The sequence below is a fragment of the Octodon degus genome, unplaced genomic scaffold (assembly GCF_000260255.1).
Source record: "Octodon degus isolate 3935 unplaced genomic scaffold, OctDeg1.0 scaffold00095, whole genome shotgun sequence".
Classification (NCBI taxonomy): Eukaryota; Metazoa; Chordata; class Mammalia; order Rodentia; family Octodontidae; genus Octodon; species Octodon degus.
In genome coordinates, this window is record NW_004524671.1 from 6,989,906 (window position 1) to 7,013,732 (window position 23,827).

The 23,827-nt window shown below is 41.9% G+C and overlaps 1 protein-coding gene across 5 annotated transcripts in view; it reads right to left on the minus strand.

Moving 5' to 3' along the window:
* Positions 1 to 23,827, minus strand: part of Pcsk5 (proprotein convertase subtilisin/kexin type 5) — a 433,314-nt gene that overhangs the window by 103,434 nt on the left and 306,053 nt on the right. For all 5 annotated transcript variants that reach the window (XM_023722966.1, XM_023722964.1, XM_023722965.1 and 2 more), the window contains one exon: positions 1,778 to 1,880. In XM_023722966.1, the coding sequence (XP_023578734.1) occupies positions 1,778 to 1,880 (103 nt within the window). The remainder of the gene's footprint in view (positions 1 to 1,777; positions 1,881 to 23,827) is intronic.

Consider the following 23,827-nt stretch of genomic DNA (forward strand, 5'->3'; position numbering starts at 1 on the left):
CATTTATTACCCTTAAAAAAAAAACCTTTACTTGAGAGACATTATGGCAATAAATGGTATGTCATGACAAGAAGTACATATTTAGAAGACCAGGATGGCAGGCACTCTAAGCATGACCTCTCTATTACACATCGCCATCCTCAGTGCAGCCGCCTGGCTCACGGGCACCAGCATATACAGTTAGTCAGGGTGAGAGTCTCCCTAAGCAACCGCTAGTCTCAAAAACCTGCTGATGTTCCCCAGGACCACTGCCCCACCCATCTCATGTGTACAAATGCATGGCTTTGCCCCTGCCATGTTTCTCAGCTTTTCTCCTTGCCCACTCCTCATTGTCCAATCCTCAAATTCTCGCTTTCCTTTTATTTGTGTTGTACCTTTCTATATGTAATTCCTCTTTTGAGTTCTTATACTAGGGAGACAATATGATATTTACACATGTGGGTCTGGTTTATTTCACTTATAAGTATATCTTCAAGTGGCATCCACTTAAATATGAAGGCTTTGAGTTTATCATTCTTTATAGCAGAGTAATACTCCATTGAATAAAAATACCACATCTTTTTCAATCACATGTGACGTGCATCTTGGTTGATTCCAAGATCTGGCTATCACAAATTGTGCTGCTATAAACATAGGTGTGCATATATCACTATGATATGATGCTTTCAGTTCCTCCAGGAAAATTCCCCTTAGGGGGATAGCAGGCTTGAATGGGATTTCCAGTCCTAGTTTTTTAAGGAGTCTCCACACTGATTTCCATTCTAGTTTGTGTTTGAGACACATAATGACTGTAGGTAATTGATACATGTATAGGATTATACACATTATCTGATTCAATAAAATACATTCATATGGGGGGGGGAAGGACAAATATATTGTAGTCCTTGCCCACAAGGATAGGCCCAAGGAAGAAATAGGACAAGACCACTATTGTGTGAAGCAAAGGGATTGTCTATTATAGAAATGTGAAGCCCTCATCACTGCAGCAGTCTCATCTTACCCGTATAGAGAGAAATCTGCTTCCTATACCTTTAGCTGAGTGGTAACAGGGCCATCCATTCTAATTCCCAGCAGCCAACAAATATTAAGCAGTAGAATCAGAGGGCCATTGACCCAAAGCCCAGCAGGCTTCCCACACCCTTTTCTAGGAATGCCTGGTGCATTAGCAGAGCTGCTTATACCACACACATGTTCTATTCCCAGGTTCACTCAGTAGTTCAGTATTGATTGAGTGCCTCCTGTTTTTTGCTAGCATGGTGGTAAGTATAGGAGATGCAAAATAGAGCATCTCAAGGAGTTTGTGGACTCATAAAGAAAGGTACTTGTGAGCAAACATCTTTGGAGGTACTTGTGCTCTGTGGACAGCTCATGTGAAGCAAAAGAGCATAAAGGGTGAAGGTTGGTGGTACTTGGAGGAGGTCAGAAATGGCTTCAGAGACAGTTTGCGCTTGAACTGAGTTTCAAAACCAGTAGACAATTGCCTAGCAGGTAGAAGTGGTGGTAGAGAGATGAGTGTGTGGAGTGGAGTGAAAGCACCATCTTCATTCATGAGAAAGGCCTCCCAGGGTCCAGGAAACCATTCCTCACAGAGGGCAGTGGGCATCATAGGGACAGGGTGCTATAGAGGTGGGCCGTGGCCAGGCCAAGGAGAATATCTGTCATGGGAAAGTGATTCTGTTTCTTGCAGGCCCACTCGGTGTGCTGAGGTAGCTATACCTCCTTTTTTCTCCTATAACCCATGACTCCAACCCCCAGGAGACACAGAGAAGCCACTCACCTTGTGAAGAAGCAGCTGGTGCACTCCTCCGGGGTTGGCCCGCGGCACTTGGCACATGAAGCATCACAGGTCTGGCAGCGGCCGTGCTCATCCATGTATTCTCCTGCAGAACAGAGGCTAGTTGTTTACTTCATTTCTACATGGTGAGACTGCCTGAGCTGTCAGTGTGAGAGTGGCCATGTTCTCTCTATGGCTGCTGGGAGCAATGGAGAGAACACACAGGGAGAAAAGAGGCCCTGAATGCCTCAGTGACCAGTGCTAAATCCCGACCTTGTCATAACAACTGCTCCTTCCCCAGTGGCCCAGAAGTTGGAACCTTATAAAGTTATGAGGCAATGACATGATTTTAGGCCTAGCCAACATGTGTTACAGATTATATAAGTAGGGAAGGCCATGGGGGTCTTCCCACTGGACCCCTTTATACTTGTTTCATACTGATTTTCTCATTAAAAGCCAAGACTGTAGGTTTACTCAGGCCACTATGGTCATGATTCAAGACAAGCAGTGAGCAAAATCCACCTGTGTCTTGTCTAAACATGGCTGAGTGGGAGGGAGTGTGGTTACTGGTCAAGAATGGGAGTTGAATCTTGGTTAATATTTGGCAGATATGAGCTACTTTACCCTGCAAGAGTAAAAATGAAGAAATAGTCAGATAACTCTTCCTTAACTGGACAGTTTATCATTCCCAAGGAAAGACAGATATGCAGCCTGGCCATAGAAGTCAGTCCAGCCTCACAGATATCTTTGGAGCACTTAGGAAATTACTCCCATGGCAAAGTGCAAGAGAGAGGTCAGCTTCACTGAAGGTGCTAGTCCAAAGATTAGCCTCTACTCAGTGAATTTTACCCTTCTGTCCACGCATATTCATACTCCCCTTCCTTGGTCTCAAAGGAAGTCAATAAATTTCTTCAGCCCAATCCAGGAAGCCAATTTTCTTGATTTGGAAACAGATCATGCTTAGAAAATATAGTTTTGGATTTTAGCTGTCATAACCTTTCCTCAGCCCCACCCTATCCCCAACTATGACAGCCCTGTAAACATCTGAACATTGTCACTCTGAGATGCAGCTGGTGTGATGAGGTAGGGTGACCCATCCATGGTTTACTCAAGCTGTCTTGCTGATGCTGTGAGTTACTGTCTCATTTGTTGCATTGAGGAAGCCTGGAAATGTAGGCTTTCCTGGTGAGGGATGAGGGAAAATCCATCCTGAACTGGTATACAGTTTGGAAAGGTGAACCTAACACACACAAACCTTCCATTTCCTAAAAATGACAAAGATAGAAATGAAGACACTGGTGGAGCTCACAGCAGGAAAGCCTTTCATGTCTGTGAAGTCATTCTGTGTAGTTTGCTAACTGAAGGAGAAAAGGACACACTCAGAACCAGCAAACAGCTCACAGCAGCACACTCTGCACACTTTGAACTCAGTCTGCTAAGTCTTTTAATGATTACCAAGGTACGGAATGGGCCAGGAATCTGATATATAAATTTTAGAAGGGGGCTGTGGCTCTTAGGTTAGTAGTGGAGACCTAGGATCCAGAGAGTATATATCTGTCAGGGATAAAGAATGCAGGTATGAGAGTTGTTACCACCTAAATGGTCAGGCAGCAACTGAGACACAGCCTTTGTTTGTCACCCCTCGCCACGTACTGGTGTTGCTGCCCCTGACTCTCAAGTGGACATCTTTTATTAACTCATGTGAAGATGTTGAATGATCTAGTAATCTTGGTAATCAGCTGTTGTAGGGCAGGAAAACATCTATGACTTCTGTCCAGCAAGATCTGGAGATTTCAGGTTTAGACCATCACAAGGCACAAAGCATATGTGTGCAGCCTTCCTTTTATTTGTTCAGCCTCTCCTATTCAATTTAGTTATTGCCCTTGCTATTATTTTTTCCATTGTTGTTACAGGAGGCAAAACAATTTGAGTGTATGAGTATAGGCCAGGTGCCAGAAAATTAAGAAAAGAAGATCCAGCACAGACCACGTGGGAAGAAGTAGATGTTGCCTACAAGGGCCAGGACAAAATATTTGTGTTTATAGAGTTGGATGCATTGATGGGTCTTTCCAAATGTGTATGCTGGATGGGACGGGAAATTGGAAAAGGTCACAGAGACTTCAAAACCCAAAGAAAGTATATTCTAGAGAAAAGTGGCTCACAGCATAGCTTCTTTCTTCATTCATTCATTCTGTGGATGATTTTTAAACATTTACATATATGTCAGTCACTAGGTGAGATTTTGGAGACTCATGAATTAGGTTATCAAAGATTCATGGGAAGAATGATTATAAGGAAGTAGTTGTAACTCACATGCTACCCAGGACCATTCTACTTTCTTTCTTTCTTTTTTTTTTTTTTTTCCTTCTACTTTCTTAATCTAAAGACTAACACAGGGGGCTGGGGAGATGGCTCAGTGGAATAAGCACTTGCCTGGCAAGTGCAAGGGCCTGAGTTCATTCCCTGGTTCCGCAAAAGAAAAAAAAAATAAAATAAAATAAAAAATAAAGACTAACACAGAAGAGCAAGCACATGCACTGAACTTTGCTAAGTCTTTAGAGGTTCAGAGTCAAAGACATTGCTATCTGTGCCTTGGTGTCAGCATTCACAGACAAAAATACAGTGATTTGGTTCTTTTAGCTCCTCACATTTGCTCACCTCAATCCCTATCATGTAGCACTAGAACAGGTTTTCAAACTAAAACCACATTTCTCTGCTAAGTCAACAGCTGCATAGGTGGTCCTGAGAATTATCCAAAGGCTTTGCTATAATCACAGATGACACACTGCTAGGTCAGGTAAAGCAACCTCGGGCATTACTGTGGAAAGTTAAAATTCTCTTTTGCCTTCTCATTGGCGTCCATAAGCTAGCAGGTGGCAATAATATCTTGGCTGTGTATTTTCTCTATCTACCTAAAAGTCCTATCTCTATTAGATTCACAAGGGGCTGCCTTAGACACAGTGGCCACTACCATTGCCTATCTGCAAGATCTCTAAACACATTATGATTCTATACTCCCACAGGGGCTCCCTACACCTATGCGGTCACCCTTTCACTCCTGTTTTAGGTCTTCCTTCAGTTCCTCACTCAGTCTAGGTCAAACCACCCTCAAACTCAAGTTCTATCCATTCTTGCTCTGAAGGAGCAAATTATTTCTTCTATTTTGCTGATAAGCTATCTGAATTCCTTCACCTCCCTGTTTCTCAATGTCAGAATTCCTCTCTGTATTTTCCTTGAAGGCTCACTGATCTCCTCAGTCTCTGAGGAGGGTGGATCTCTTCTCCTGGCCATTGTCAGCTCTCTGTCAATGGTGTTTATCTTTTTTCCTCAGGTTATTTCTTGGCCAATCCCTCTGTCTTCAATCTCTTCTTCACATCTCCTGTTGTTGTTAGACTTACAAAATATCTCCTCTAACCTCAAAATTTTCACAGTCCTTTTCTTCCCTGATAAGTGACTCTTAAAACTTTTTTTTTTCCTTCTGTTTCTTAGAAACAAAATGGCGGAGGGAAAAAAAGTCATGACCTTGAAGCTTACGTAAGAGTCAGCGAAGGACAGTTACGTGACTCTTCAGTCCACATGCCTCCTCATTTCCAAGTAATCTCTGGCTCACAGCAGATGAGAAGACAAAGACCTGCCCCCATTCTCATATTTATGTAGATGTCCAATTAGTTACATAAACAACTGCCCCCGGCCCTTACAGGCACAAGTTTTCCGCTGCACATTTGGAACTGAAGAAATCAGATTCCAAGGACATTGGGGAGTTGGGTTTTTTTGAGTGGCTGGAGCAGCAAATTCTTGTCATCTGTCTTCATTGCACAATGAAGTTGAATGTTTATGACAGGCGTGATACACAAAATTCTTAGGAAAAGTCACTGTTAGGAGAGATGTCAGGAGCCAGGATTATGTTCTTTCCCTGATCCCAAATCATCTTTCTCATTCCATCCCAAATTTTCCATTCCTCTTTTAGCTCCTTTCTTGTCCTAATCTACATGAGTTCAAAGGCCACTAAGGATGTAGGGTCACATGGGGAGCTAAGAGCCACACCTTGAAAGTTGAAGACATGACTTAAAAATGGGTATTTGTAAATCTAAGAAGGTACAAATAACTCCCATTGCTTGTCCCACTTGGATAACATTGCAGAAGGTCATCAACAAGTCTGAGTTATATACAAACCCTATGAAGTCATGTAGCAGTGGTGAATGTGGATTATATCATCCCAGGCACTGGATATGATTAAAACATAACAATTGCTAGGTTTTCATGGCCAGACGCCGTTCACACTAGGAAGCTATGCTGTGATGAAGAAAGGTCGGATGTCATACGTGGAAGTGTCATAGTGGAACCCACAAATTTATACAATTAATATGAGTTAATATTTATATTAAGAATGATAAGAATAGAAAGAAATGTTATATTGTTTTTATGTCTTATAAATATTTCATTATTGAGTAAAACCAGATCTATTGTAGAATTTATACAAATAAAAATATACCTTATTAAATTAATAAACACATAAGTAAATGCATTGTGATATGAGCTTAATGTGTATTTTTAGCCAGGAATAACAACTAATGAGAATTCAGGTGCATGGTTCTTGACCTGGTCATTTTATTGGGCAACTTTGTGTACTGAATTATATTTAGAATTCTGGCTGAATCTCGCTTATGTGCCTTATTATACAAATGTCAGGAATCATAGGGTGACTTTATTGAATAATTCTATAAACATTCTATAATTCCGTAATAATTCCATAAGTTCTAATTAAAAGCTACAATCTCTTTGCCAAGTTTCCAATATGTAATTTCAACTGATTATACCACTGTGAAGATAATTTTCGTGGAAAAAAATCGTACATTTATTACTTTCCATCAGCTGCAATAAATGCTCGGCAACACTTTCAACTAATTATATGCTAATGAAATAAGTCAGTCTTTAAAGCCTTGTTAAGCATAAAGTTTAATAGCAAGGCTTAACATATGAGGCCATCAACAAAGACTGCAGCATTTTTAAAGTCTATACAACCGTTCAGCCTTAAAAAGGAAGGAGATTCTGACACGTGCTCTGATGGGGTTGAATCTTGAAGACATTATGCTACATGAAATAAGCCTCTCAGAAAAGGACAAATATTTTATGAAGTTCCTCAGGGTTGTAGGAGTCATAAGAACAAAGAGGAGCAGTGGTTTTCAGAGACTGGAGAAAGAGGAAGGTGGTGAGTTATTGCTCTATGGGTGAGGAACTCGAGTTGGGAAGGATGAAAATGCTCTGAAGATGCATAATGACGATGGGTGCACAGCAGTGTGAATGTATTTAATGTCAATAAAATGCACACTAAAAGTAGTTAAATATTAAATTTTATGCTATGTGTATTTTACTGCAATTTTAAAAAGGCTACCCAATGAGTTTGTTCCTCAACAGGAAAATACTTAGTATTTAACCAACAAACTCAGAATTACCTGCCTTTGGGGATAGGTACCAAAGCATTAATTTTGTTGGGGTGCCAGTCAGTTGAACTGAGGCCTGGGAGGCCTTCCGAGATAATGGGAATAGAAGGACACATGGGAGATATGTGACTGATGGGAAACTCTGTTGTGCATTTCCTCAGGGTCCTCGACAAGCAGAGTGAACACAGGCAGCTAGAAAGGAACCTTTCACCTGCAGCTTGCAAGTGTCCGGGGGCCACTACCTCTGTAACGCAGTGCACATGGGCTCTTCCGGTAGACAAGATGTCCTCCCTGCTCCCACTGCTTTTCCCTCCCAGGTATTGGCATGGAACTGTGTGATCTGTTCAAATATTCAGTCTGCTCCTCTGCCCCCCAGGGGTTGGCACTACTGCAAAAAGGAGCAGCTGTCAATTATGGATTCATACACTTATTTTGCTTTCTTCAACTTTACATATTCTCCAAAGAGTAGAATTAAGAGTTGACTCTTATTTGCCACTTTTCTGGTGGCCCCAGTTCCAGTCAGGATAGTAAAGATAATGTATCCAAAGTGAGTACACATGAATACAGCAGTGGTGAAACAACTGCACAAGCTCCCATTCATTGAAACTTCACATATTACAATCACTGTACACATAATGCTTCACTCAGACAACAGTCCCTTTCATAAATGAGATATTGAAGCTCAAGGAGATTGAACATCTTGAAACAATGTATTCAACTAAGCTGTTGCTTTATGAGTACAGAACTTCAGTTGGGGAAGATGGAAATGTTCTGGAGATGCATAATGGTGATGGCTGCACAGCAGTGTGAAGGATTTTTTTTTTTTTTTAAATTTAGCACAGAGTCTATAGGGTCTCACTACGCAGAACAAACTTATAGTGATCCTTCTGTTTTCAGCCTCTCAAGCACTGGGATTACAGGCGTGCACTGCAATGCCCAATCTCAGTAACCTTCTCAGCAAGGGTGGGGCTGACACAGCAAGCCGGGGCTTGAACCCCAGCCCCTGCTCCTGCCTAAGCAGGCACTTTAGTCTGCTGAGCTATCTGGCTGGACCAATGTGGAGGAATTTAATGCCAGTGAACAGTACATAACACAGTAACTATAGTTAATGATAGTGTACTGTATATTTGGAAAGCCCTAAAAGAGTAGATGTTTAAGTGTTTCACCACACAAAAAAATAATAAGTATGTGAGGTAGCACATATGCTAATTAGCTCAATTTAGCAATCCTGCAATGCATGCATATCTCAAAACATCATACATATCTCAAAACATCATTGTTAGTTAAGAAAAAGAGGCATGAAAGAGTTAGTTCCAAGACTTCGTACACCCAAGGCAATAAAAGAGCAAAGAGTGATTATAATCTGGAATTAGACAAAATACATTTACAAACCTTGCCATTGAACTGTGGCTGAGAAAAATCCAGGAAACATTCTTGTAAGATGAGTACAACAGATAGAAACCCATTTATTGCCCATATGAGTTGGGTAAAGTTTTTTGAGTCTATTGAATGGGCTGTCTGTGAATTTGTTTGGTTTTTTGGTTTTTTTTTTTTTTTTTTTTTTTTTTTTTTTTTTTTGGCAGAACCAGGGATCGAACTCAGGCCCTTGAGCTTGCCAGGGAAGAACTTATTCCACTGAGCCATCTCCCCGGCTTCTGTCTGTGAATTTGTGTGAGCCGCAAAGTTTCACAGATTTTGTTAGTACACTCGGTCTTTTTAACTCACAAGACTTTGGATTTTTATCCCCGAACATTTGCTGCATTTGTGAAACTCTCATGGGAAACAAAGGCACAGTGTCTGTCATATTCACAGTGAGGAGACATCTAGGCTTTCATACCCAGTCACAGCTGTAAGGTACCATAACTTGTGTGACAAACTTATCTACCTCTTGGACAGCATCATAGACTGTTAAACTCAGGTCACCCCTAAAAGACTTACTGAGGAAGTGAGTGCTTGGGAGGCTGAAGTCCAAGAGGTGGGGGCTTCTCCCTGAGTCATGCAAGCTAGCAGGAGGGATAGGGCTGAGTAATGTTCCTACTGGTAAAAGTCATCCATGGGGAGCACTTCTGTGCCACCCATGGGAGCAAGGCCATCATGCCGTAGGGAATATGCCATTTCCATTTGTGGTCTTCTTGATGTGATACAGGTAGGAGAATGGTCCTCAGAGCCTTCCTGACACTTCTGAACTAGACAAAGGTGTCAGAGGCTGTAGGTTAATGCCCTGTCTGAGTCACTTTCCTCTTCTTATTTTTTATTATGCATTTGGTACAGGATCTCACTACACAGCTGAGACTCATAGTGATCCTCCTGTTTTCAGCCTCCCCAAAACTGGGATTACAAGTGTGTACCACCACACCCACTCTCAGTGGCTGGCTCAGTGTGCCCAGGGGCGGGGCTGGCGGTGTAGGTGGTGCCGGGATTAGTCAGTTTTTTGTCTCTGGACCAAAACATCCAATTTTTACCCCTTAAACGAACAGAGGTTCATTTTGGCTTATGGCTGGTTGATTGGCTCAAAGATAGGAACAGAAAGTCAGAAAGGAATGGTAGAGGGAAAGCTGCTCAATCTGTGGTGGCCAGGAAGCAGATAGGTGAGAAGCTAGGGACAACAATACACCATTCCAGCTATGACCCAGTGACCCGCCTCCAAGTAAGTCCCACCTTCCGTAGCACATTTTGCTGCATAACTCAGCAAGGGGAGGGCTCACTAGTGTGTATAGCATCCCCACAACCCCCACAATCACACATGTGAGAACTCAGAGGACTTTTAAAAGATTCCAATCATCACCTGTAGCAAGTCCTTCTCATGGAGTTTACTAGGATCAAAGTAGTTCCTGTCATCATGTTAGTCCTGAAACCCACAGGTACTATCATCCACTTTCATTTCTGTGAACACTTGAAGACCCTCCTGAACAGCTGCTATAACTTGTTCTAAAACCGCCTTCAGGTAGGGTAGTGACAACTTTCTGCACTGAGCTTCCCAGTGGGAAGAAACACCATCAGTGTACCTGCCTTCTCTTTCTCTGTACAAAGCCCAGAAAGGTTTCTCTTCAGGTTTTTCTCCTGTACTCCTAAAGCCTTTGCTTTTGTCCTGCCTTCATGTGTTCAAATGTTTCAGCCTCATCGCTAGTTCAGAGAAAAAAGAAACCTCTGCAAAGAGGAAGAATTGAGTTCCAAGTCACAGGGCTCTTGTTGTATAGCAGCTGGCCCCTGCTCTGGTAATTTACAGTTTACTCTTTAATTGGGTTGTCATTAGCACAGCGCATCCATCAGCCGTGGGTGCTGTCTTCTAAGAGATCTGCTGGTTCCTATAGTGACAAGTCCATAGGAACCACTGCACCAGGGAGACCACAGAGTCTTGGCCACTGGGGAAGCATTTCATTAGTCAGGCTGCCATATGTTTTATTGGGAGTGGATAAACTGTGCTTTTCAAACAGCCTAAGTGTGTGAATAATGATGAGAAACCTAGTTTGCACCGTGCCTGTATTGTGTCTGCACAGCAGGAAGCACTATTTTGGGTAATTGCACAAAATTTGGAGGCATCCAGACCTGGGGTTGATTTCTGGCTCCTCGCTCCAGCTGTCTGAAATTAATCAAGTACATATTTCCCTGACATTCCTTTTCTGTAAAGTGTGGATAATAATCTCTCCTAGGATGTGGCGGAATCCAGATGAGAAAACAGACCTAAAGCATCTTGCACAATTGATGGCAAAATTTTAGTTATGATTATTAGGTACTTTAATTGTGTTATATCATTAAATCTCTGAAAATAATGGAGGATAGCTAGTAAATATCAGCTTTATTTGATCAAAAAAAGAGTTCAGGCATCAGTATATTAATGCTCTGAATATCATTTAAACTCTTGTCAGACTGGATTCCAAATTGTGCTTTTCTATCACTCCTGAGGGAATTTGAAGAATGGATTGGCTACATATGTGGATGGCAATGAGGCAACTAAAATTAATGACCCTGTGGACCAAGAACAATGACCTTTCAGAGCAACTGAGCTGCAAAATGCAATCTATACAAGTTAGTTTTTATTATCAGCATCTCCTTGAAGATAGCCTCCCTTTCCCCAGAAAAACCAGCTCTTCCAAAAGTTTGCTATAGAAAATTCTAGAGTTATGGGTATTCTCTTCCCAGGACCCTGAAGTCCAAGTCTGTCTGAAATGAGTACAACTCTGTTAGATGGGGTCTCTTCCTAGCACAGTTTCACCAAGTCAGGCTCAGAACTTGAGATTCTTCGTCCCAATGTAGGGTGGTCATTGCTCTTGGGTCATCTGCTTCTGCTTCAAGTGAATGGGCAAAAGTGGAATTTGCTTCCTTACTTGACAGGTGGCAGGACAAATTTGTTGGTTTCCTCTCTCAGGGAGGGTGGCACATGAAAGTGAAGGCAGTGGTGTGTGTGTGTGTGTGTGTGTGTGTGTGTGTGTGTGTGTTTGTGTCTGTCTGTCTGTCTGTCTGTCTATCTGTGTCTCTCTGTGCATGTACTGTGTAGGTAGAAGCAGGAGTGGGGAAGGTGGTTATTACAAGGTATGAGACCTCAGTACCCCTGGGTGTCAGAGAAAATCTCAGCTGTTCCCCTGACTACCTAATGTCCTTCCATGTTGTTATCATTTAATATCTAGATGTCCCCCCCCAAAGCCTCATACTCTTAGAGGTGAGGCTGGATTAGGGTGCATGATAATGGTGAGTGCCCTGATCAGTTTAATATAGTTCTCAGTGTGGGTGCTGGGTTTCCTCAAGAGGGAAGACCCACCCTGGGTGTGGGTACCTCAGCGAATAGGCTTGTAGCCTGCATGGCACAAAAGAGGACACATGAAAGAACACTCTCTGATTCCTGCCTACCATGCCATGGACAGTTCTTTCTCTGCCAGACCCCTCTGCCATGCTGCTCTGCCTTAGAGCCAGCCCACTGTGGATGTTTGTAAAGCCTCTATAAAGTATGAGTGAAATAAACCTTTTCTCTTTTTACCTTCAGTTATCAAGTATTTTGTCCAAGCGATAAGAATGTACCCAAGACCACATGGCTTGCATCTTGGCAGCCCAGAGCCTATTATCTTGGAACCTCAGTATAAAGAGAATGCCATGCCCCCTCTAAAGATCCTTTTAGCTGCACTGGCTGTTTCTGTGGCCCTGAGCTATTTCCTCCCCAGTCAGAGTAATGTCTTTCTTTGGGAGGCAGAAGATGAGTTAAATCGTTCTACCTGGAGCCAAATGTCCTAGATGTGAATCCTTGCCTTGGATAGATGTGTAAACTTGCACAATTTATGTAACCTCTCTGAGTCTCAGTCAACTCACCTGTAAATGAAATAATTGCAACTACTGTCTTAGTTACTTTCCTTGTTGCTGAGATGAAATACCTAATTCCCAAAGTTACAGGAGGAAAAGTTTATTTAGATCACAGTTTCTAGTGGTTTTAGATGATGGTCAGTTGGCTCTGAGGTAGGGTGGCATAGCAGACTAACATCACAGAGGAGAAACATTCATGGTGGGCAGAAGATGGCAAAGCAAACTAGGGACAAGAAAATATTCTTTCTGTCCTTTATATCCGTGTGTGTGTGTGTGTGTGTGTGTGTGTGTGTGTGTGTGTATTTGGTACAGGGTCTCACTACGCAGCTCAGACTCATAGTGATCCATCTGTTTTTAGTCTCCCCAGTGCTGGGATTACAGGCGTGTGCACCATGCCCAGTCTCAGTAGCCAGCTCAGTGCACCATGGGGCAGGGCCAGTGTGGCATGTGGTGCCAGGGATTGAACCCTGGTCTCTACACTTACCTAAGCAGGTGCTTAGTCTGTTGAGCTATCTCACCAGCCCTGTCCCTTATATTCAATCCAGGCTACCAGGATTTTGTGTGTATATGTGTGTGTTTGGGGTTCCAAAGAAATCAGTAGACTGACTTAGTAATCATCCACGCTTAATCCTAGCACCCTTAATCTTATCATTGCACAATGAATCAACCACATAGTCTAGATTCACTTACTTCTGGAAAAGCTCCACTTATGACTGCATGAGGCCTTGGGGCTACGCAAGTAGACACAAGCCACAACAGCTATGCTACAAAGAAACCAGCATGATTAAAGACATGGATTCATGAAATGTACATTGAGGACTATTAGCACCCAGTAAGTGCTCAGTATATATTAGCTGTTACTACTCTCCATTGAGCAAGGTCCCTGGGATAAGCAACAGGAGAATACAAGGACCTTTAGAGGAATTCAAATCTCAACTTGCTTCTTACTGTCTGGTGATAGTAATTATCCTTTCCTGAACTTCATAACATAATAACAGTTGCCCCAAAGTTGTGGTTTTCTGCTCATTTCATGGGTAGTATCAGGATGATGCTCCTTTTTTATGTTATGGTTGATTCAGAAATACTTGAGTAAATTAAAATATCTAAAAACTTCATTCTTCACAGCTGTTTAGTGAGGAGTGGATCCCAATTTTATTAATCTCTTGCTACTTAACGTGCTTGGCCTTCTTTGATTAGCACCAAAGTTCTGGTCAAGAACATAACAACCCTCTATTTCTCCCCACCCTAATGGCACAATTTTAGAACTACAATCTTGATAAAATATTGTGCACCCTACCCCATTTTGCAAGGCAGGGCAGCTAATCCATTTTTTTTTTATTGCCCTGTAGAGAAATCTTTTAGGAATAAAAACATTATGATTTTGATCTTCATTCAGCCATTAATCCAATGGCCAGGAATTGGTTATAGGCTAATTTGTACAAACTCAATGTAAACCCAAGGAAACATTTCTGAGACATTAATATCGTAAGAGGATTCTTGACACATCAAAACATTTCAAAGTGATGTAGCTCAGTGTGTTCTTGCTCTTTGTTCTCTTCTCTTGGTGCTGTGATGTCTCCTTTAAATATTCTAGATGTATCACTTTACACCATCTATGCCACAGAGACCCTAGTTCTACCAGAGGAATTTTCACCTCCACCTCCCTCTACCAGCTGGACCTTCCCGGCCCAGGTGTGTGGAGAAGTCATACACACACAGGAGGAAACAGTGGAGATCTTGCAAAAATACTTCTGTCTCCATCAGAACAAAACAAAACTTGGTTCTAGAAAGTCCACATGAGCTTCTAGAACAGTTCAGTTCATTTGATAGATGAGGCAACTGGCTGGAAGGTAGGCAAGCCGGTATTTGAGGTGCATTCACATTTTCCTTCCTTGGGTCTGGTCTCTACCCTGTCCTCACCAAGTTCACCAGTCAGGCCATCTGTGTCTCCCCTGGGGCCCCCAAACCTTCTGGAGCTGGTCACATAGCTGTGGTTTTGGAATCAATTAGTCTGAGTTTCTAGGCTTTCAGAACCCTGCCTGGGATTTATAGCTGCAGCCATTCACTGCAGCCCAGTGAGTCAGGTCTGAGTGTGCAGAGTGGAAGCAGTCTGCTGCCCCCTGAAATCTCAGGAAGACCTGGATCTACCCCTCAGGCAATGTGGATGAGTCAGGCCCTCTGGCCCTGCCCAAAGTCCTTTCAGCAGTTATCTGACCTGCTTTGACTTCTGGTTGCTTTCAAAGCTGCTCTTGATATTCATCATAACCGGATTTTACATGGTGTGATGGGCCCCAGATCCCCACACACTCCTGGAAATGCCGATTCTTCTCCACTCTTCACAGGGGACCAAAAGACGGATGGACAGTGTGTGCAAAAGCCGCCTGTGTGCTCAGAGAATTTGAACTGTCTTTGACTTAGGCAATCATCGAGTGTAGTTTAGGTTGTAATTTTCTAGACAGGAATTTGTAAGAGGCCCATATTTTCTGTGCACTAAAACCAACCTACTTCCTACAGTAGCCTTAGTGATGGTTATGAAAATTGTCAGCCAAAACAGGACAGGAGGAAGAAGTGATTGTGCTGTTGTGGCGTTATGAATCCAGGTCTTGGGTCAAAGATAAGGGATTCTTCTGTGACAAGCTTTCTCAGTTTTTTTTTCCCATTAAATTTTCAGGGCCAGCTTATGGGGATGAACATTGCTCTTATTTTAAATGCAAGGACAAATTTAATGAAAGTTAAGGAAACTTAAAGAAAATTAATCCAATGTACAAGATCACTGAATTAGTATTAAAAATATCTATACTTATTTGGTGATTATTATATTTTCTTGTGTGCCCATAAATATTAACTTATGTGATCCCTACACTAGCATCTCTGTTGGGAGGAGGGCACTGTGTACCACCTTGTTTCTGATTCTCATTTTTCCATCAGTAAAATTGAGCCAAGAGGCACTGGTTTATCAAGGTCACCCATCTGTTGACAGCTAGGACTTTAACCAAGGAGGACAGAGTCCAAACTGTCTTCCTTTAACCAGGATTTTGCTGTAATTCTATTTCCAGAAAGTAGCGGAGATGGGATTTTTATCTTCTGATGTACTAGAAATTCAAATAATAGTTGATGTGTGTGTGTGAGAGCAAAAGCAAGAGTGAGAGAGAGCGAGCCAGAGCGAAAGCGAGAGAGAAAATTGGTATATGAAGAGAAAACACTCAGTCCCAGACTACTTAATCATATAACAGCTATTTGCTGGCCTACTATTTTCTGGGGGTATTTGGGAAGAAGGCTCAGTATTTACCCTTTATGGAACAGACAGAATCAGTTCACCTCAAATACTTAGGACAAGAGCCAATGTAGAAGCAATCGTTCAAAATCAAAGAGTTTCCCAGAGCAGCTGGTTGTGATTGTCCTCCTCCCTGAGGACAGGGCCATTTCTTCTTTAGTTTTGTATCTCCATGGCCTCCTTGCATGACTGGAAGATTGTTCTTAGATTATGTTGTGTTATTTGGTAGCAATTCAATAAAATTTGTTTGTCGAACTCAAGTAAGTTTGCCTGGGGTCTGAGAAGATTGAAGCAATTAGATGGGCAAGGAGGGAAAGACAGACTCTCTCAGAAGATGGAACAAGGGGGAAGCAAGGATCACAGGCTGTAATAAACATGATGTTGCTGGAAAGAGGCAAATGATGGGGTTCACTAAAGCAGAAGTGGTGTCTAGGATAAAATGAAAAATGATTCTGGGTTGAGGATGTAGACAGATAGTGAGACTTCACACACAAGGCCATCTATGTGTATCTAGCCCAGAAAGAGCCTTGGAAGATTCAGGAAGAAATAAAGTCTATGGTGGATAATAGTCTGGTAGAAGATACCCTGAATGAAGCACAAGAGTCTAGAAGCCAAGCAGGAGAGGGCTACAGTAAACCATGGCTGAGGGAGAGGAGCTACTTCTTGACCCAAATGGTAAGGACAAGAATATCCCTAGGAAACAGGAATCTCAGGACAAAATGTTCTTACATCTCATCTGCTCTATCTGTCCCCATCCCAACAGCCTAGGCATCAGTGCAAGTGCCTCAGTGATTTTCTAGCCCAGGGTCTGCCCAGTATCTGCATGAATGCTGAAAGAGAAGGAGAATGCTACTCCTCTTACACATTTGGGTAGCCTGGCTATCAGAAATGTCTTTATAATAGCCAAAAATAGTCTCCTAGAACATTTCATACACTGTCATTTGAAAGGAAACAGTTTCTCTGAGGAGTCAGCATGGTGCTTATATGAGTGGTGAGAAGTGAGGAGATCTGAATCCAACATTCAGATGAACTTTGAGCAAGCCTGTGACACCCTGGAATCCTAGTGCTTTCTGAGGCAGTGGGGATGGTGTGTGTCTTGCCTAATTCTTCCTTCTATTTTGAGAGTCAAATGATATGCTGTAGGAGACCATAAATTATAAATTGGGGGAAATTCTGTGCTCTCTTGGGTCACAGCCTGAAGCCCTAGGGCTAGTGACTGCTGTGGGCTCACAGGGCAAGATAGCACCTGCTGAAGACAATAAAGCATCTGGGAAAACTACAGTTCCTTAGTGCTCCTCTCTTGTCTTTGTCTTTGTCCTTGAAAGAATGTTTTGATCTTTCTAGCCCACCGTAGTCACCATTACTATTCGAGAAGCACTGACTGCCCATCATAGTCCTTGACTCAGGGGTAGTGAATAAATACAGAATCTGGATGCCTCATGGCTTCCTATTGTCCAAGACAGTTGGTCATCCTAGACCCTTGTCTGCACCTCTATTTTGTCTCTTGTTCTTTTTTCCCATTGAATGTTTAACTCGAGGCAGAAGCCGGGGACTCATTGCAGGTGTCCCTGATAACTGGCCCCATGGAATAGGTCCCTAACAATATACTTTGTGATGGTGCTTTGGAATCTTCAAAATGTTACCAGAAGGAGTGGAAGACAAGATTATTAATACTCCACAGGGAAAATATGGTAAAGTATAATGGTGGAGAAACCTAGATCCCTATTAGGACTCTGCCAACTTCCACCTGTGGGCTTTGGGGGCTAGTCAAAATACCTTCTCTAACTCTCCCTTCTGTAGCTACAAAATAGGATAAAAACAGACTGCTAGCTTTCTGTGATTGTGGACAAAATACCTGACATAAACAACTCATGGAAAGGAAAGTTTTATTCTAGGTCATCATTTCAGAGTTTTGGGTCTGTGGCAGCACAGTATACGCTAGTGGGAGCACATGGTGGCAGAGGATTGTGCACATCGTGGTGGCCAGGAAGGAAACGAGGAGAGAAAGAGGCATCCAGATCCAGGATTCCCCTCAGGAGTACTGATCAAGGACCTAACTCCTCTCCATTAGGTCCTCTGTCTTGATGGTCTCACTTAGTCCTAGTAGTGCCTCAGGCCAGTGACAAACCTTTAACATATGTATATTTGGGGATATTTAAGGCCCAAACTGTAGCATAAGTCCTACCTCCAAAAGCGTTTTAATGCTAAATTTGATAAAGATTAAAAACAAACAAACAAACAAACAAAAAACCCCCAGGATATGTCTGGCATATAATATGTAGCAAATATTAGTACTATTATTGTTGCTAAGTGACCATGGTCTCCAGAAAGGAGGTGAATGAGGAGGAGGAGTCAAGTCCAAGGACTAGGACTTCAGGGATCTGGCAGACGCTTGGAGCTGTGCCACTCTTGACACAGCTATGTTCATTTACCCATGTGCCACGGGCGGGATTTAGACAGCGGCTGTTTGGGGGGGTCTGCTATATACCAGGCAGCTGTGTTCTCTCTGACATACAAATCCAAGGGTTGATGGAGTGAAATGCAGTGCAGACATTCACAGCTCATTCTGCTCAAAGCCACGCCATAAACAATTGGAAAGTCAACTCCATGTTGCCAGAGAAAGTGTCATGCTCAGATGCCAAAATGGTGAAAGAAATGTCATCACCTACACATTCCTGTGCAGGGGCCATCCTGTCCTTGGCCAGCTTAACCATTTGGCAGAAGAAAACCATCCATCTGTAGACACTCAGAGCAAAACCCACACACAGGGAAGGTAAATTGCTACATAGGGCTGCTATCACAGTGGTTGAGCTGTTGTACTTTGTGACTACTCTAAAGATGCTCCCAAGGGCAGCTTTTTTTTTTTTTTTTTTTTTTTTTTTTTTTTTTTTTTACTCAACAAATCTTAGCAATGATGACCCAGCCTAAGCAGCTTACAGAGCAATGCTGGCTGACGAATTCCTAGCAAGGAGCATCTTACGTTCAATCCAGTTACTGCCTTCTAAGGTGAGCCCATGAGTTCCATCTTTTGCAGTCAGAAGGTTGGGAGCTTTGCAAACTCTGCAGTGTACAATACAATCCTGTTGCACTGTAGCTTCCACTGACCACCAGACAAACTAACCTTTGCTTGTAGGACTCCTGTGTTGTGAATGAAGGAGCTGATAATTTGAATTTACAGTTTGCCCCAAGTCACACAATTCCTTCAGTTTCTTCTCTATATCAAAATATTCTGAGGTAGAAAATAATCATTTGAGTGAGATGTGGAGAGAAATGAGGGCAAACCATTCCCAAGGGATCTTAGAGGCCATGGCGTCTTCAGGGTGGCAAAGGAGTTGATACTAGACGGATGTTGGTGGTGACTTTCAAGCAACTCAAGTCAACTTTTAATTTTATCCTGGGAATTCCTCTGCTCTCCTAACCTGAAATATTTTCTATAAAGTAATGGTCCCTAAACACCCGCTTAGCCAAATCTTCTTAGTGCAGATCTTTTCTCTGAGTTCAATAATCTTCTATTCATTGCTGACCAAACTTTCTACCTGGATATTTTAATGCATCTCTAACTTATCATGTTCAATAACACTTATCCATATGATGCATTTATCCTCCTAACTAGCCCCATGGACTCTTATGACCTCCTTTTTGCTCAATTCCATCTTTCATTGCAAAATGGTATTTACCAAATCTATTTTCCTGTCACTTTCCTAACTAAAATCTCCCAGTGCTGCTGCAACAGCAAGCAGAAACACTGACATGACACTCAGGGTTTAGAGGCAGATTTATTTATGTTGATAGGCATTGACTGGGATCATTCCCTTTCTCATTCGAGGGTTGGCATTTTCCTTTCCTTTCCCAAATAAATGTCTTGCACTAGCCTTGGTCTCTCAGGCACTGATCTCTGGTGGTCTAGGGCTTTTATGGGATAAGCAAGTGGGAAGTACAGAGACAGAATGGCTTGTCAGTTGGGGATTGGTTTATACAAAGTGCATCATAGTTACCAGCTGGGCATGATAGTGACCAGGCAGGTGAGGAGCAACTGAATCTAGAACAGGAACTACTACCTGGGCAACTGACATGAGTAGAATGGTTGGGGGTGGGGTGCATTTTCTGCTAAACTGCCACCTTCAAAAAGAATAAACTGGGACCTGGGGAGATAGCTCAGTAGAATAAGCACTTGCCTGGCAAGTGCAGGATCCTGAGTTCAATCCTTGGTACCACAAAAAAAAAAAAAAAAAAAAAAAGAATAAACCTCTGAGGAATGACATATGAAAACCTTCCAAGTTTGGTTTTCTCCTCGATTTCTAGGCTCCAACCTTGCTGTTCTCCTTTTGAACACCAGCAGACTCTTCAGGTCCCTGCACACACCCTGTGGCCTCACCATGTGGTGACCAGCTCCAGAGGACAACACTCCACTGACACTGCCTGAGGCTTTCTTCAGTGCTTCAGAAAGCTGCTTTGCCAGGCACACGTGGCAGACCAGAGGAACGAGGAAACTAAACCCCTGAAGGGGCCTCAGGCAAGGATAAGAATTCAGTACATGTAGACTACAGCTCCATGGTCCAGCTGGTGGGATAAGTGGGTGGACTGGTTCTGTACTACTTCCTAGGGTTTCCCCATAGCAGTTTCAGCTGTCCTCTGCAGTAGCTGGCTTGATAACGTAACTTTCCTAGGCTGCCTTTTCTGCCCTGTCTTTTTCACTCCGCAGCTGCCATTTTTCTTTCTTTCCCAGATAAATGTCTTGCACTAGCCTTGGTATATTGTCAGACTGCAGGAAGCCAACTAAGACTTACATCCATATCCTAAGAGTCTTCTAGGCCGCCAAGCTGGTCACACTCTCATCTACTTAAAGCAGCTATCTGTACTCATGTATTTCCCTTCTTACTGGGATAAACCCTACTTATTTTTTTATACCTCAAATTAGCCTCCTCCATGAAGTCTTCTAATCTTTCCTCTTAGAGCTTTATGCCACTGAGTTGATTCTTCCTGTGCTCTGTAGTACTTTGCTCTTATTTTAATTTATCCCACACATTGAAAGGTAATTCTGCAATCATGTATCTCCTCTTTGGGATTGATTGCACTTGATGGGCAGAAATATATCCTACTATATCCGGTAGTGAAGTCCTACTTGCCATGGATCAAATGAACAAAACATTTTGGTGAGTTGACATGTTAAGAGTTAGGAATCCAAAAATAGGTTACAAAATGGCTTAAAGCTTCATGAAAAAAATTCATTAAGTCACAGAGCACATATTTATTGAGAACTTACTATGTGCCAAGTACTATTCCAGGTAATCGGTATATAATAGTAGGCAAAACACAGGTGTTCTTCCATTGTAGCACTTCCGTGAGAACACAGCAGCTATTTAGTAAGCAACAAACACAATACTAGTAAATTCTGGGCACTCAGCAGCTACCAAATGCCATGAACTTAAAAGTTGTGCAGGACAAGGAAGGCGGGGCATGCTGGAGAGGGCTGACTCTGGGGATGCAGCTTGCAAGCCTACAATGAGGTGGAGAAACCACAGCTACGGAACCAAGAAGAGGGTGCCATTTTGCTGGAGCTGCTTGGAAAGTTAATTGGCAAAGTTAATCACAAACATGCGGCACAACAATCTTGCTTCCAGTAGGCCAAGATTTTGTGACTTCGGAGAACACCAGCCCTAGTCTAACCATGCCTGAAGTATCTTTAGTTAAAAATGAATACTTTCATAAACATGTGGTCTCCAGGCAATTGCCTGCTAGAAATTCAATATTTAATGCAAATTATCTTTCCAGCACAGCTGTTCACTGCCAATCTATCAAGGTTCATGGGAGAGGCTGCTGTTAGTTGAAAAAGGTATATTAGAGAGAGTGCTAAGTTTCAGATGATAAAATAAAGGGATGAAATAGACCTTAAAATTTTTTTTAAAAAATCAACAAATGGGACCCTATTAAATTAAAAATCTGCATAGCAAAAAAAAAAAAAAAAAAAAAAAAAAAAAAAACCCAACCAACCAACCAACCAACCAAACAAAAAAACAACCCAGAGAGTGAAGAGATAACTGGGAGACTGAAAAAGATTTTTCCAGCTATTGCTCAAAGGACTAACATCTAGAATACATAAAGAACTCAAAAAAATTAGACTCTCAAATAAAAGACACTATCAAAAAACAGGCAACTAAAACAAATACACACTTCTCAGAAGTATAAATGAAAAAAAAATATATATATATACATATATATGTTCAACACCTCTGGCCATGAGATAAATGTAAAATAACACCGAGATCTCATATTAGTCCAAAACCAAAGTGGCTATCATCAAGAAATCAAGCCAGATGTGCTGGTGCATGGCTGTAATCCCAGGATTTGGGAGGCTGGGGCAGGAGGATCGCTACAAGTTTGAGGCCAGGCTATAGCTACATAATAAGTTCAAGACCAGCCTGAACTACACATGGAGACCCTATTTCAAAAACAAAACAAGACAAAATAAACAACATTCTCCCCCCCAGAAGAAGAGGAACTCAAATAATGACAAATGCTGGCAAGGCTGCAGGGAAGACTCTCACATCTTTGGTGGGAATGCAAAGTGGTATAACCACAATGGATATCAGTGTGGAGAATCCTCAAAAACTAAAACTAAAAACTATTTACCTCAGCTATTCCCCTTCTGGATATCTTCCTGAATTGATATAGATATAATATTATAATATTACTCCACATAAACCATATTTATAGCAGCACAACTCATAATACCTAAATCTCATCAAGGATAGATTATGGGGCCACAGAGGAAAATGTTCGATGATGTAGAGTGTGCCTAAGGAGAGTCACATGGAGAGAAAACATTCTCTCAGGCTTTCACAGAGAACAAACTGGTCAGACGATGGCCGGGACTCATCCATATGGCTGACACTCACAAAAGATCTACAAACTGTAGTACAGGGTTTCAGGATAAAATCCTGAGGGGACTTGACTGACCTTGTCAGATACAAAAGTTACATTTCTTGTCATATAGGTCTTGCTTTATCTTGGTCTTAACCATCCAGCAGAAAAGTATAAAAATGATGTATAAAAAACAAAGCCATATTAATATGAGCTGTAAAAGGCTGTAAAAGGCTCAAGTCAACAACTTCCGACATTGCCAGTCCTACAGATAACCCATTACTATTATGGACTACTGGACTATATTGGATTATTTTGCTGGATTCACACACCTACAATATTTAAATGGCAATGGAATGCCCATCTCTGACAAAACTAAACAAAAAAAAGGGATACAAATGAAGGACCATTTTGTATCTGTATATACAAAATAGTTAGGATAGATCTACAGCTCCTTTCTTAATTCAATGAGTAGAAAGATTTGTACTAATAGTGTTTGGACAGGATATCATGTCTGCATCTGCTAGTATGAATAACCACTAAGAAGACAACAACATGCAATGTATTAATTATTGAAACTGTCTTATTAATCAGTTTTGAAACTGTCTCATTGCTATTTGTTTCTCAATAAAATTAATAGAAAAAGAAGAAAGGAGCACTTTCACATAAAAATCTGAATTTCAGTTATATTGAAAGAAAACAAGCTTGGCATGGTAGTGTGTGCCTGTAATCCCAGCACTTAGGAGGGTGAGGTAGGAGGAGGTGAGGTAGGAGGAGGTGAGGCAGCCTGTGCTAAATAGTGAGTTCAAGGACAGCCTGGACTACATAGCAAGGCTCTATCTTAAACACCCCCACCAAAAAAAAAAAACCCCAAATAAATAATACAGATGATTTGGAAAAAAAACCCCTAAGTCTTTGAAGCAGCGCATATGTCTATGAATAGATGAATGACTAAAGAAAATAGAATGGAATACTACTCTGCCATGAAGATGGATAGGCTTGAGCCATTTGTAAGAATAGGGATGTACCTCAAGGCCATAATGCTGTGAAATTAATCAGACACACAAGCTTTAATATCACAGGAAAACCCGAAGCATGAATAATTAAAGCAGAAAACACAAGTGACAATAAAAAACAGGGTAATAGATCTTTCACAAAAGGGAAGGGAAACAAGGGTTGGAGACAGGG